General features: G+C 40.1%; 1 protein-coding gene across 2 annotated transcripts in view; it reads left to right on the top strand.

Moving 5' to 3' along the window:
- The window catches only part of LOC134748813 (acetylcholine receptor subunit beta-like 2), a 67322-nt gene that overhangs the window by 18494 nt on the left and 34198 nt on the right, over positions 1–14630 (top strand). For both annotated transcript variants that reach the window (XM_063683619.1, XM_063683618.1), the window contains 3 exons: positions 3658–3810; positions 4535–4653; positions 5180–5292. In XM_063683619.1, the coding sequence (XP_063539689.1) occupies positions 3658–3810; positions 4535–4653; positions 5180–5292 (385 nt within the window). The remainder of the gene's footprint in view (positions 1–3657; positions 3811–4534; positions 4654–5179; positions 5293–14630) is intronic.

Raw genomic sequence — 14630 nt, 5'->3', positions numbered from 1 at the left:
TTCAGTTTAAACGCTTTATCTATCTATCTATCTTATAAATAGTTCTTTGTGCAACAAATGGAGACGCCACGTCTGTAATTTTCTGTACAAAAAAGTCTGCCGATTTTTGCGGGGGAGGGGAACGTCAAATGTATACGTAACGTAAAAATAGCCATGTCAGATAAACGTCAGTCCATAGATTGTGTATGACCATTGGCCGACTATTTTCGACAAAGGGGGAATGCCTGTTAATGGCTACTACGCTTGGTTATATCACAATAAATTCTAGTACTTATTCAAAATATGAAATAGTTAACGTTTCAAGTATGTAGTTAGTTATTAAACAATGATACCTAGCACGACAAATTGCGCTAACTAATAGCTTTTATCGCGCGATCTGCCGTATATCACGCGTTCTATTATAGCAATGACACGGTAACAATGAGAACGTGATTTACGATAGCGACTGCACTGTAACGTGCTGGGATGGAAATTAGCTGGTATTTTAGGCTTTGCAAAATTTTGCTCAAATCGATATTTTAAACGCTCCGACAATTTTAAATAACACATAAGGTACCAGTCTAATTCAGACTGCATTTGCATACTATAAGAAAAGCATCAACCATATCGCAATTAAAATATATAATAGTCTTAACATAAAAATTAAGGATTCCAGTAATGTTAAGGAGTTCCATTTTATAACCTGGACGAATACTTTGGTAAGATATTTGATTAACATAGATAACTATTTTATTTTATTTTTTATTGTTTTAGGCTGTTATTATTATTATTTGTAGAATTTTCTAATGTGTTGTATTAATTTGTATAATTATTCATTATTATTCTAATCGAAATGAACTCATAAATTTTAAATTGAAATTGATTCGATACTGTGTGTGTGTGTGTGTGTTTATTATTTACACGTCTTTTGCAAAATGTTTTTGAAAATTCAAGCTCTACAATCTAACGAAAACAAAACATATTTTCAAAATGATCTCTCCGGTATAGAATGAATATTCTAAAAACAAAAGCCATTGTTTCTTTTTTGCAAGCGGTCGGCCATTGTGTCTGAGCGCGTGCCATGGCGCGTGCACACAATGGCCGAACGCTCACGTAAAAGAAACAATGGCTTTTATTTAACAGCTTACCGTCTTAGGCGTAAAAATCATTTGAGAAGATGCAGACCAGACCTATGTCCTCAAATTATGTGTGTTGAAAATTTCTTCTAGTGAAAACTGTTCTTTGATCTATGAATCCAGACTATGGCGATATTGGCGATACCGTAAAATGGGGTGAGTAGGGTTCGCGGGGAGTTGGGTTATGAATGGGGAGAGAAGGTATGAAAGGGGGGGTGAGATGGAATTTTAAGGCTGCTACAAAAATAATGTATTCCAATTTAAAATGGAGCTATAGTAATAAGTACTCATAATAAAATAAAAAACGATCCAACAATCTTCCAAAATCACCTTTGTATGAAAACCTATCTCACCCCAATTACGAGGGACTACGGGGTGAGGTGAAACCCCACTTCATCGTCAAAGTTATGATATGAAACTACCCAACATAAAATAAAAACTAAAATACAAACATCCGGAACACTTATAATATACACCATTAAGTTTGCATACAAGATCTATACAGTGGTACTACGTAAACGAAATTAATAACTAGCTTAAATCTAAAATAGGCCCTTGAGGCATTGTACCAAGGATGCTGGCGGCATTTCCCCGCTGTATCGCAATGCTGATACGTTGTGCGAGAAAGCCGCCAGCTCTTCGGTCACCAGTTACGTCAACCAGACGCTTCGCGATTTCTGCAAACAACTTATGCGCGCTGGGACCCCATGGACCTAGACCCTTGGACCCTAGGACCCATGCATACTTATGTAAAAATAAAATGTTATCGAGGTTTGTATGTCAGTTTTCTTCCAACTCACCCCATTTTACGGTACATACATATATGGGTTTGTTTGATACAATGCCGCCAAACACGTTCATTCAATGAAGCATCCCAATTTAGGGGGCGCCATATTTCAGCCCGCACGTTATCGACACAAAGCAACAATGGCAGAGATTTGCGTTGCATTGTATATTGCTCGCTATTTTACGTCGTTCACTACGATAACTTTTTGTCTGCTTTCATGAATTTATGGAACTTTATCGAGTTTCAATATCGTAAAGTTGGTTGTATTAAGTTCAGTGCTTACATACTAGTGTAGTTTGTAATCGTGTTCCTATATTATCACATAATATAGGAACACTTCACACTCCTCTTTTTCTTTTATCTTTATGTTTAATATATGTAATATAACTGTAATTACCTTGAACCCTGCTATACAGGCCATGCCTAGTGCGGGGTTCACTGCAATGTGCCTGTTGTGTTGTTTTAATTGATAAATAAAGATATTTAAATTTTTTTTTTGTTTTTTAATATCTAACGTCAAAACTCAAAACAAACAAACCAGTTTCATTTTTATCATCATCTTCCTCGCGTTGTCCCGGCATTTTGCCACGGCTAATGGGAGCCTGGGGTCCGCTTGGCAACTAATCCCAAGAATTGGCGTAGGCACTAGTTTTTACGAAAGCAACTGCCAATCTGACCTCCAAGTCTTCCAACCCAGAGGGTAAACTAGGCCTTATTGGGATTAGTCTGGTTTCTTCACGATGTTTTCCTTCACCGAAAAGCGACTGGTAAATATCAAATGATATTTCGTACATAAGTTCCGAAAAACTCATTGGTACGAGAACAGACATTACATGCCCCTACATGTATACAATAGCAGCAATTGATAAAAACCTGCCGACTTTTGGGGTTCCATGTTTCATTCGCATCGAATAAAGCCGTGTCATGTCATAAACAACAGTATCATACTTTCAGTTATCACCCTTATGACGATGTACTAGAGTTCATAATCAACACGAGTGGACGTTATAGCACATAAATAGCCCTTTTGTTGCCTGGTTGCGAGCGACACCTATTATGCTTGCAGAAATGTTTTGCGTGCGTGAAATTTTGATCACAAATGCAAATAGTCTAAAGGTACTGTTCGAATTCAAACTACACCGGCTAATACTGCTGCAGTGAAATGAAATGAAATGAAAAAACTTCATTTTCAGACAACTAATGACCCATAGATAAATACCTTAAAACTAGCAGCATATACATTATTATAAAAAAATATATTATCGAATAGTATCGCTCCGCGATAAAGACCAGATGAACACATGACAAAAAGTGCGTTAAGCCTCATATCGGGACCAAATTCTCGTGGAAGACCCCTTACTACATGGATGTCAGTTATTAAAAAGGATCTGTCCAATAACAATTTAGACCCAGCGACTACCCAGAAACGATATCTCTGGAGAAGGAGGATTAGGAGACCCGACCCTAATTAGAAATAGGACAAGACATTAAATGCCGACAGCATTGCCGCAAATGTCAAAATCTGGACATCGACATTGAATTTGACGTTTGCGGTAGTAATGCAGTCGCCAGTAATGTCACACTGCAATACTGCTGCTGTAATACTGCCAGTCGGCAGAATTAGCATTTGCGGTAGTAATGCGACTGCAAATGTCTACTAGAAATTTCCCGATGAAATAACCGTTTTGACGTGTACATTTAAAAAAATATTTTGGTCTAAAAAATATTAAAGGTAAATAAATCCTTTTATCACAGGTCCCCATCAACCCACACCATGTCGCCCTGGATGAAGAAGCTGTTCCTCCAGCTGATGCCGAAACTCCTCATGATGCGGCGGACCAAGTACTCCCTCCCCGAGTATGACGACACCTTCGTCTCCAACGGATACACGAACGAGCTGGAAATGAGGTAATCACACTAACTCCCATATAGTTGGAGGGAGCCCGATATAGTAAGAATGCTCGCGCTTATTATTCCCGAGATGTCATGATGTCATACATGACGGTGACGAGCTGACGACACCTTCGTCTCCAACGGATACACGAACGAGCTGGAAATGAGGTAACTCTGAGCATTCCGTAGCCCTACTTTTCGAATCGAACGTTTAATATTTCCTTTTAAAGGTTTCGTCATCGCGTTGATAATGTTTTCGTTAAATTATATAGGAGGGATTAATTATAATATGACCCGATATTCATGAATGGATAACAGTCTTTAAGTCCAAACGAAAAGCTGCGGAAAATTGAAATAAAAAATTAATAGCACTGAGTGCCTTTCCATGCTACCCGGGTATTGCAAGGAGCAATGCTATCTGGAATCTACACCTAGGAGCAATAAATTGGGACACCCCTGTTTCGTTAAGTTATACGTATTTATTAAGCTCTAAATATGTATATCACATTCTGCAACTTTTCTTAAAAACAATACCTGACACTACGAGTATACTATACCTATTTGTTGAATTTAAACATTTCTACGATACCTTTTTATAATCACCGGTTCTTGCGATCTTTATAAGAGAAAAATGTGGTCCTATTTAAATAAATTGGTCGCAAATCAAATAAGCGGGGCTTCCTTTTTCACGAAAAATCCAGGATACCTAGTTTGCGATAAAATGTATGTTTGTTCGCAGTCGCGACAGCTTGACTGATGCTTTCGGTGACAGCAAAAACGGTGACGACGGTGACTACAGGAAGTCTCCCAACCCTGAAGATGACATGATGGCTGCTGGAGGATATCAGAGACCTTCAGGTAAGCGGTTAAAGCAAAGCTATCCTTCACTCAGGTTACCTTTCCAGGTATTTGCCCTTGTCCATTGCATCTGAGAAGTTAGATCGTCAAAATAGCAAATTTCTTGTTTTCCATACTTCAAGACAACTTCGTAATCGGGATCGTGACGCCACGATCATGTCCCGAATAGTCAGGGGCGTTTTGAGTGTTGCGTATGATTTTGCGTTGCGTGTGAGACTTTGACTTTCTTTACTCGTTTCTGAATTTTGTATTGCTTTAATGCAATGGGTCGACTGATACCATAAAAAAATTGTAATCTAGCCTATTGCTTAAAATAACAACAAGATGGGCGGATTTAGCCATACCATCTGCTCTGCTACAATGTTACTTTGAATTAAGCACCCTTATGGCTAAAATTATTCCGGCTGAACTTATCAATAAGAAAGAAGATCAAAACATCACCTGCATGCAGTCTTAACCAAGCTACACCCTTTTGCTTTAATAGAAAGTAGTACTTCGCTTGTGTATAAAATCGTATTGTTGACAGTAACCGAATCCGAAAATATGCTGCCACGTCATCTCTCGCCAGAAGTGGCAGCAGCTCTGCAGAGCGTGAGGTTCATCGCTCAACACATTAAGGATGCTGACAAGGATAATGAGGTAAGTGCACAGTTACATATTTATGAGTTTGAAGACATGCTGCTAAGATAATTATATCACATGCTGCACCAGCTTCACCACTTAGATGGTTGGCAGTCCTCAACTCTGCGTGTTTCCAGAAACTACCTGTCTCGCACAGCTAAGCTGTGGAATAAACTGTCGCCTGCGGTATTTCCGGACCGGTACGACCTTCTAACCTTCTCTGGTGTTGCGAGTGTCCATGGGTGATGGTAATCGCTTACCATCAGGCGATTCGTCTGCTTGTTTGCCTCTTATATCATCAAAAAAGGATGCTGGTATAGATAAGGTTAGTGCTACTTATACTAATCTCAGACCCACGGCACAGACGACTTGAGTAGTTAAAGTAATTAAATTAAAATAAATAAATAAATAATAAATATTATAGGACATTCTTACACAGATTGACTAAGTCCCACGATAAGCCCAAGGAGGCTTGTGTTATGGGTACTCAGACAATGATATATATAATATATAAATACTTACATACATAGAGAAAACACCCAAGACTCAGGAACAAATATCTGTGCTCATCACACAAATAATTGCCCTTACCGGGATTCGAACCCAGGACCATCGGCTTCACAGGCAGGGTCACTACCCACTAGGCCAGACCGGTCGTCAATTACGTAAAGTGGTCTTGCATAGATCTCAAACATAAGACGTTGGTCCCTTTACGAAGTAGTTCTTATAAAAACATTGTATAAACATTTTCCAAGTTTCCGCGTATTGTTGAACATAAATCTTCTTAAATTTTAGTATAATTTTTATTAATTTTAGTCATATTCTGCGTCAGCCAATTCATTACAAAATGACCGCGCTACGTTGATTTTCAGGCCATTTTCATCTGTCTCTATTTCTCACAAAAAAACTCGCAATAATTTTCCAATATCTCCTCTTTTAAATATTTAAATACCTCGCGTAGCAAGTCTAAAATCTGGATTTTATTCTAAACGCCATTGTTTTTATGTCTCTTTTGTGTTAAAAGAAATTAAGTTGCAGCTCTTAAATCACCAAAACGTTCCTAAAGCAATGTCAAACAGCGCAGAGTGAGGGCAGCTGTTTTTAATCACCTCTTAAGGGCTTCGTTTGTTTAGCTCGTTACATATTCATGGCGATATCCGGACCTTTTCATTCGTCTATTTCCGTCTATATTGCTATATGCGAGTGATAGAGAGAAGAGAGGGATTTCGATTTTCGCAGTAGGCCACTGGCCGCGGTCGGACTTGTATTTATTATTTTTTGTAAGAAAATGGACTATTGACGTTAGGAATGAAGGAGCGGAGTTTTTAATAAACTGAAATAGATGTCATACATTAAAGAAAAAGAAACGAAATCCTTAGAGGTGGTCAAAAACGGCTCGTCTTTCTAAGATAGCATAATATAAAGAGCATAATTAAAAAGAGGGTAGGTGAAGAAAAGTGTAAACATCATCTGTGCTTATTAATTTATTGATTTTACATTATTTAATACAATTTTGGACTAAATATTATTTACACTTATGACTAGTTAAATAAATATCACCTACCAGCAGTTTGTCAATATTTCCATACAGTAAATCTTTTATAGAAATATTCTCACATTCACAAGTAACCTCCAAGCATTGTCAAAATGGATCCCATCAAGCAATCTATGGACGAGTTGGCTAAATCCTTCAACACACAGATGGCGGCTTTCCAGAAAGAGATTGAGAAGGCCGCTCCAAGTAATCCTACAATTGCTTCGGTATCAATGGAATTCAGCACGTTTAAAACATTCATTAGGACCACTTTGGAGGCCTTGCAAAAGCAAATTCAGTTCCTGAGCAGGCAGATGGATCAGCAAGAGATGCGCTCCAGACGGAAAATGCTCCTTTTGCACGGGGTGCCTGAGTCCAAGGAAGAACAGTCCGCAGCAAGCATTGTGCAAGTTCTGAACGGGCATCTCGAGAACAAGCTAACTGTGACTGATGTTAAGCGCTGTCACCGTCTGGGCCGCCCACACCAAAACAAAATTAGATGTATCCTGGTAAAATTCTGTGATGTGTCAGTGCGTGACTCGGTATGGTTCAACAAAAAATGCTTGAAGGGCACTGGGGTGACTGTGTCGGAGTTCCTCACTGGCCCGCGTCATGCGGTTTTCTTGTCGGCGCGGGAGCGCCTTGGTGTTCGGAGATGCTGGACCCGCGACGGGAACGTCTACGTCCTGGATGCGGCTGATAAGCGACTCTGTGTGACCACTGTGGCTGAAGTCGAGCAGTTCACGGCGGCGGCTCCTGGAGGTGCGAAAGATTCTTCATCTTCTGTTGCCAACACGGCCCAGTCCAGGAGGGCCAGGAAGCCGGCGCAGAAATTTTAGATTGAACTTTCTTTTCGTAACAGCGTGTCGAGTATGCATTTTGTTTTTACTCCTTAACTTGGCAGTATAATAATCTGAGCCGATTTAAAAGCCCACTCTTAGTTTTTTCAATTCATCACTATTTATTTATTTTCGTGGGTGGATGTTTTATTTACTCTCTTATGATAGCACTGACACTGACAGTGACTACTCTGGTCTGTCGCTCTGACGTTTCTAGCGTCATGACATCTGTCAATAGGTACTTCACGTTTCTTTTTACGCTGTTGCTCTTAACTACGTATAAATGTATAGAACTGTTAATTCATTTCTTAAATTTCGATGCAGCTCGAATGTGTATATAATGCTTATACTTATTTAGATTTAGTTATTCTTCCTTTATTATTTAAAGTGTTCAGAACTGCTGGTGGATAGTCGATTTGGCATAGCATAGTTGGTTTTGCCAGCTACAAACCATTTTAGCGTATTTATTTAGCATCTATTATATATATTTATATATAATATATACATTAATTTATATTATACTTATTTTTAATATTATATTTTATGTCTTTTGGTACCGACAATGATAGTGACGTATCTACGGATCACTTTATTTCCTTTTCTTCTGACAACGACGATAGCAGTTTTTATAGTCTCCCTCTCCCTCTACATGACATTCTTCTTAAACAACTAGCTGATGTTCCTAAAAACTTGAATATTTTGCATATAAATGCGCAGAGCATTCCCGCCCACTACAACGATTTTTTAACTTCTTTTGATGTATCCGGAATTCATGCAATCCTCGTTTCTGAATCATGGTTTAAGCCTTGTCTCCCTTCTACTTCTTATTCTTTACCAGGGTTTCACTTGTTACGAAATGACCGCATAGGCAGAGGAGGGGGTGGTGTGGCCATTTATCTCCGTTCTCATTTCCCTTATTCAATTATAACTGCGTCAGCCTCGGCCGCCAATACCGCGGAGTACCTTTTCATAGAGTTGAACATTTCATGCGCCAAAGTCCTTCTTGGTGTTTTTTACTCCCCTTCCCTTAATGTAGACTATTTTACTTCCTTTGAAAAAGTACTTGAAGACCTCATGCCTTCATATAATCACCATATTATCATGGGTGATTTCAATACCTGCCTTTTAAAAAATGACTTCCGTTCCAGAGCTCTTAAATCCCTCGCTGATGCATGTAACCTTACAATTTTACCTTCTGATGCTACTCATCACTTCCCCAATTGTACGCCCTCTCTTCTCGATCTTACCCTAGTCTCTTCTCCTTCGCTAGTTGGCAATTATAGTCAGCATTCTGCTGAAGCCTTCTCCTACCATGACTTGCTTTGCTTGTCATATAAGATTCGTCCCCCTAAAGCCAAACCCAAAATTATTATGCAGCGCAATTTTAGTAGGCTAAATGTAGAAAAACTTCGAGTGGACGCTTGTAATGTTGATTGGAGTGTGATTGATGCTGCTAATACCATGCATGAGAAAGTGTCACTTTTTAACTCCTTGCTAATACAACTTTACGATACACATGCTCCAGTTCGCCCAATTAAGTTAAAGCATCTCCCCGCTCCCTGGTTGACTGACGAGATTAGGGCCTTAATTGTAAAAAAAAACGTAGCCAAGTATAAATATAAGCACAACTCTACTGACAGGAACAAAGTTAAGTATCACGCTCTGAGAAACCGCTGTAGTACTATGTGCCGTGATGCTCAGCGACGTCACATTCACAAGTCGGTGGTAGATGGTGATCCAGCCAAAATCTGGAGATGCCTGAGATCTTACGGTGTTGGAAAGTCTGCTAACAATTTTTTACCTATCGACTTGAATCTAGATCAACTAAATCAACATTTCTCCTCTTCTAATGTTTTCAGCGGTCCACTAAAGTCCCACACTCTTCGCAACATCTCCAACTCTTCCACTCCTGACTACACTCCTTTCTCAATTACTCATTTATCTGAGAGTGACGTTGAGAAGAATATTTTGGCTATTACATCTAATGCTATCGGCGTCGACTGTGTGGGTCGCAATATGATCATCCCTCTCCTTGACCTCCTCGTTCCTATTATTACCCGTATCTTTAATTATTCCATTTCGCTCTGTAGCTTCCCAAATTCCTGGAAAGACGCTGATATCATACCTCTCCCTAAAAAGTCCAATCCGTCTTCCTTCTCCGATTATAGGCCTATATCCATTCTTCCTTTCCTTTCTAAAGTACTAGAGCGGCTTGTGCAACGACAACTAACTTCCTTCCTGAATAGAAATTCACTCCTAAATCCTCTTCAGTCCGGGTTTCGTTCTGGTCATAGCACGGTTACCGCACTTGTCAAGATTTCAGATGATATCCGTTCGGCTATGGATAACCGAAGGCTAACGGTGTTGACGTTGCTAGATTTCAGCAACGCTTTCAACACCGTAGATTTTGACATTCTGTTGGGGATATTACGTACTCTCAACGTTTCTCCAGAAGCTACTGAGTGGTTTCATAGCTATCTAGTAGGTCGTCGGCAACGTGTTAAAGTTGATAACTCTCGTTCACCTTGGTGCAGCACGCTGGCTGGCGTTCCGCAAGGTGGCGTGCTGTCCCCTCTCCTTTTTTCAATTTTTATTAATTCTATCACTTCAAATCTCCTTTCTGCTTACCATCTTTATGCCGATGACCTACAAATTTACTCACATGGCCAGCTTGATGATTTACCTTCTGTTATTCACACCACTAACACTGACTTGGAACGTGTTTCAAACTGGAGCTCTTTTTATGGTTTAAAGGTTAATCCTTCTAAAACCCAAGTTATCATAATTGGTAGCCCAAGAACCATAGCAAGAGTAGACTTTGATAAATTACCAGGTGTATTTTTTGATGGGGTACTGATACCTTACTCTCCCCAGGTTAAGAATCTAGGCGTAGTCTTTGATCGCACGCTCTCATGGATACCGCAGGTCAGTGAAGTGAGCAGGAAGGTCTTTGCAGCTGTGGGTTCCCTACGACGAGTTCGTAACTTTTTGCCTTTTGCCACTAAAATTGCGCTTGCCCAGTCTCTCCTATTGCCCATTTTGGACTATGCCGATATCAGTTATTTAGATCTGACAGAAGAGCAACTGAATAAACTCGAGCGGCTTCAAAATGTTTGCATTAGGTTTATTTTCGGATTACGTAAATTTGACCACGTCTCGAGCTATCGTACGCAGCTCAAGTGGTTGCCTATCCGTTTCCGCCGCGACTCTCATATTCTTCATCTTCTTTTTTCCGTACTGTTTCTCCCAAACACTCCCTGCTATCTCAAAGTCCGTTTTAAATATCTTAACTCTGTCAGGTGCTCTCAAAATCTTCTACTTTACCCACCTCCTTCTTCTTCAAAGGTCTACAACAATTCTTTCAGTTTTCGCGCAGTTCGGTTGTGGAATGCTCTGCCCATCGATATTAGACGTGCTAAATCCCTCTCTATATTTAAAAATCGTTTAAAGGAACATTATTTATCTAAGTCTTAATCCTTCCGTGCTCTCTATGAAACTCACTGTTATGGCTACCTCGACATACCCGTATATATATATATAGGTATAAGTTATATATAAAATGTATGTATTAATTTATGTAGTGTATGATTTATTGGATAGTTGTAGTTTATGTATTTTATTATATTTGTCTAAATTGTTTTCACAAATTTTGCTAATTTCATTTATTTTTTTTGCGCCACCCGTACACTTAACTATGTTCGCCGTTTCGCTATCTGAAGGTTGTCTGGAAGAGATCGCTGTTTAGCGATAAGACCGCCTGTTGTAACCTACGCCGTTAAATTCCAATGTATTCTCTGTAACCTTTATTTTGTAGTGTGCAATAAAGTATTTTATTATTATTATTATAGTCGAGATATTGGGACAGGTTTCGCCGTGGCGAGGCCCGAGGTGGCCTAGGAGTTCAGGGCGTTAGCCGCGATGGCTAAAGACGCCGGTTCGAATCACTTCAAATCCGGCTTTCACCACTGAAGTGCTTCGTCAGGTTTTCTTTAATAAATAACAACTATTTCAGTTACAATAAATGACATCTATTGCACTAATTTATTTATAGTAGTGTGATTACTTTATTAAACACAAGTCATAAAATATTTTATAAATATGTACAATTTGATTTGTTCCCAAAAAGTTCAGCGGAGTTTTTATTCCATAGTCGGGTCAAACGCTGGCGTCTTTTTTGTGGACAATAAGAAAGTTAGCAATGTATGCCTCCATGGAAACTATGGAAAGTCAGCCTTAAGTGACAATTCAGGTTGCTACTGCAAGAGGGAGCGTTGCAAGACTGAAGATATACGAATTTCCTTGATAAAAATGAGAATTGGCTGTCACCTTCACAATGTAACCAAGAGTCCCAGAGCGGGACGTGATTCGTGAGAAAATGATACTGCGCCAACAAGTTTTATTTCAACCACTTAAGCAAGAGTAGACGCGGGCGAATAGTTTCTAATAAAAATCGTTACGCTCGCTTTTTAAAATGACATGTTTAAATTATGTAGGTATATCAAACTTAGCGTGAACGTTTACATAACATAAATCTATTTCTGATACTATTTTACGATGCTAATAAATTAACAATTGTTATACAAATAAAATAGAGCGTGTAATTTTTTTTGTATTTATTTAAAGGTTTTACTCGCTTTTTAGGGTTCCGTACCCAAAGGGTAAAAACGGGACCCTATTACTAAGACTCCGCTGTCCGTCTGTCTGTCACCAGGTCTGTATCCATGAACCGTGATAGCTAGATAGTTGAAATTTTCACAGATGATGTATTTCTGTTGCCGCTATAACAACAAATACTAAAAAGTACGGAACCCTCGGTGCGCGAGTGCGACTCGCACTTGGCCGGTTTTATTTTGTATTACAATATCTAGCAACAAAAACTATAGTGGTCACCAAACATAGATTACACGTCACTTAAATGTTTATATGAATGTCAAGTTGTTTTAGGATGTTGATTTAAGGGGCCCACTGACTATCAGTCCACCGGACGATATCGGCCTGTCAGTTGTTCGGAACTGTCAAATTTTTGTTCTAACTGACAGGCCGATATCGTCCGGCGGACTGATAGTCAGTGGGTCCCTTTAAAATGAGAGCGTAACTTCGATTGAGCAGTCAGCAGCAGAAGTTGCTAAGCGGGCGAGGTGTTCAACTCTTAACAATAATGTCACGTCAAGATCATTTTGAACACCTCGCCCGCTTAGCAACTTTTGTTGCTGACTGTATGGCAGCGGCTATGTTCGCGTGACTCTCTCTCTCTCTCTCTCTCTCTCTCTCTCTCTCTCTCCCTCTCTCTCCTTAGCATTATTCTCATCTGATTGTGAGGTCTGCTTTTTTTGTCCTTTCTCTCCACCTCGCACGATCGGACGTGTCGTCTACTGAAACGTCGCAGGCCCTCATGTCTTTTGCTATGGTATCTGCCCATCTCATCTTCGGTCTTCCTCTTCCTCTGCCAGCAATATTCAGATTCATAGCAACATTCCCGATGTTATCAGGAGGTCTTCTTTTCACGTGTCCAAACCATCTCAGTCGACTCTCTTGTAGCTTATCGGCGATATCACGTACTCCGAGGGTACCGCGAACGTATAGTCTGCATCTTCTGAAATGACTTTTTCGTCTAAGACGGTAATCCGTTAAACAAAAGTCTCTGACAATGGCACGCGCCGTAGCACTAGCTCAATGTTACACAATGGGCGACCGCTCGCGCAAAAGGAACAATGGCTTTTGTTTAACAGATTAAAGTCTGAGACGAAAAAGTCATTTGAGAAGATGCAGAATATACTCGTTACGTATCTTATCGAGTCTCGTTACTCCGCACATCCACCGAAGCATCATTTGGACAGTTGGACAGACCGGACATGGCTCTGCGACCTGCGTCATAGCTTTTTTTTTAACATGACTTGGGCTCTATTGCACTAGGGCAATTAGAGCGGTAGGACTGTGTGGGGGGATGGTAGCCTGGGGTAAATCCAGGACCCTTCCGCATCACACGAGACGGTTTTGCTACAATGCTGCGTCATAGCCCATGTTACATTCCCATAGGTCAGAACACAAAAGTCTCTGACAATGGCACGCGCCGTAGCACTAGCTCAATGTTACACAATGGGCGACCGCTCACGCAAAAGGAACAATGGCTTTTGTTTAACAGATTAAAGTCTGAGACGAAAAAGTCATTTGAGAAGATGCAGAATATACTCGTTACGTATCTTATCGAGTCTCGTTACTCCGCACATCCACCGAAGCATCATTTGGACAGTTGGACAGACCGGACATGGCTCTGCGACCTGCGTCATAGCTTTTTTTTTTAACATGACTTTGGCTCTATTGCACTAGGGCAATTAGAGCGGTAGGACTGTGTGGGGGGATGGTAGCCTGGGGTAAATCCAGGACCCTTCCGCATCACACGAGACGGTTTTGCTACAATGCTGCGTCATAGCCCATGTTACATTCCCATAGATCAGAACCGATCTTATTATGCTCTTATAGACTACTAGCTGTGCCCGCGGCTCTGCCCGCGTGGAATTCGGTCTGTGTCAGTAAGCGGCTAATTCATCCCGAATTCGAATTCAGGTCTAATATTAGTTAGAAGTATATAAGATTAGAGGAAAGGATAATAGATATCAAAAACGTGAGGCCGATTATTTACATTTTACTTACTAGTAGTTCTAAAAACTGTTGGAACGTTTTCTGTTATCGATTCTAAGTATCCCCAGACAATTTTTTTTCGAATATCTTCTATGTACAGACTTTCGACCCTCAAAATATTTATCAGTACGGTTTTTACTCACTATTATTTTTAGTCGCTTTTGGCGACATGTTTCGGATTCTTTGGGAATCCATCCTCAGGCACGAGTGTCCGCGGCGGTTGTACGTCGTGCACACTCCACCGCCGCCAAAAGCGACTAAAAATAATAGTGAGTAAAAACCGTACTGATAAATATTTTGAAATATGTCTCACGATAGTTTAAGTGCGACTTTCGACCCTCTTC

The sequence above is a fragment of the Cydia strobilella genome, chromosome 17 (assembly GCF_947568885.1).
Source record: "Cydia strobilella chromosome 17, ilCydStro3.1, whole genome shotgun sequence".
In the NCBI taxonomy this organism is placed as follows: Eukaryota; Metazoa; Arthropoda; class Insecta; order Lepidoptera; family Tortricidae; genus Cydia; species Cydia strobilella.
Note: the sequence above shows the minus strand (reverse complement) of the source record. Positions and strands in the feature narration are given on the sequence as shown.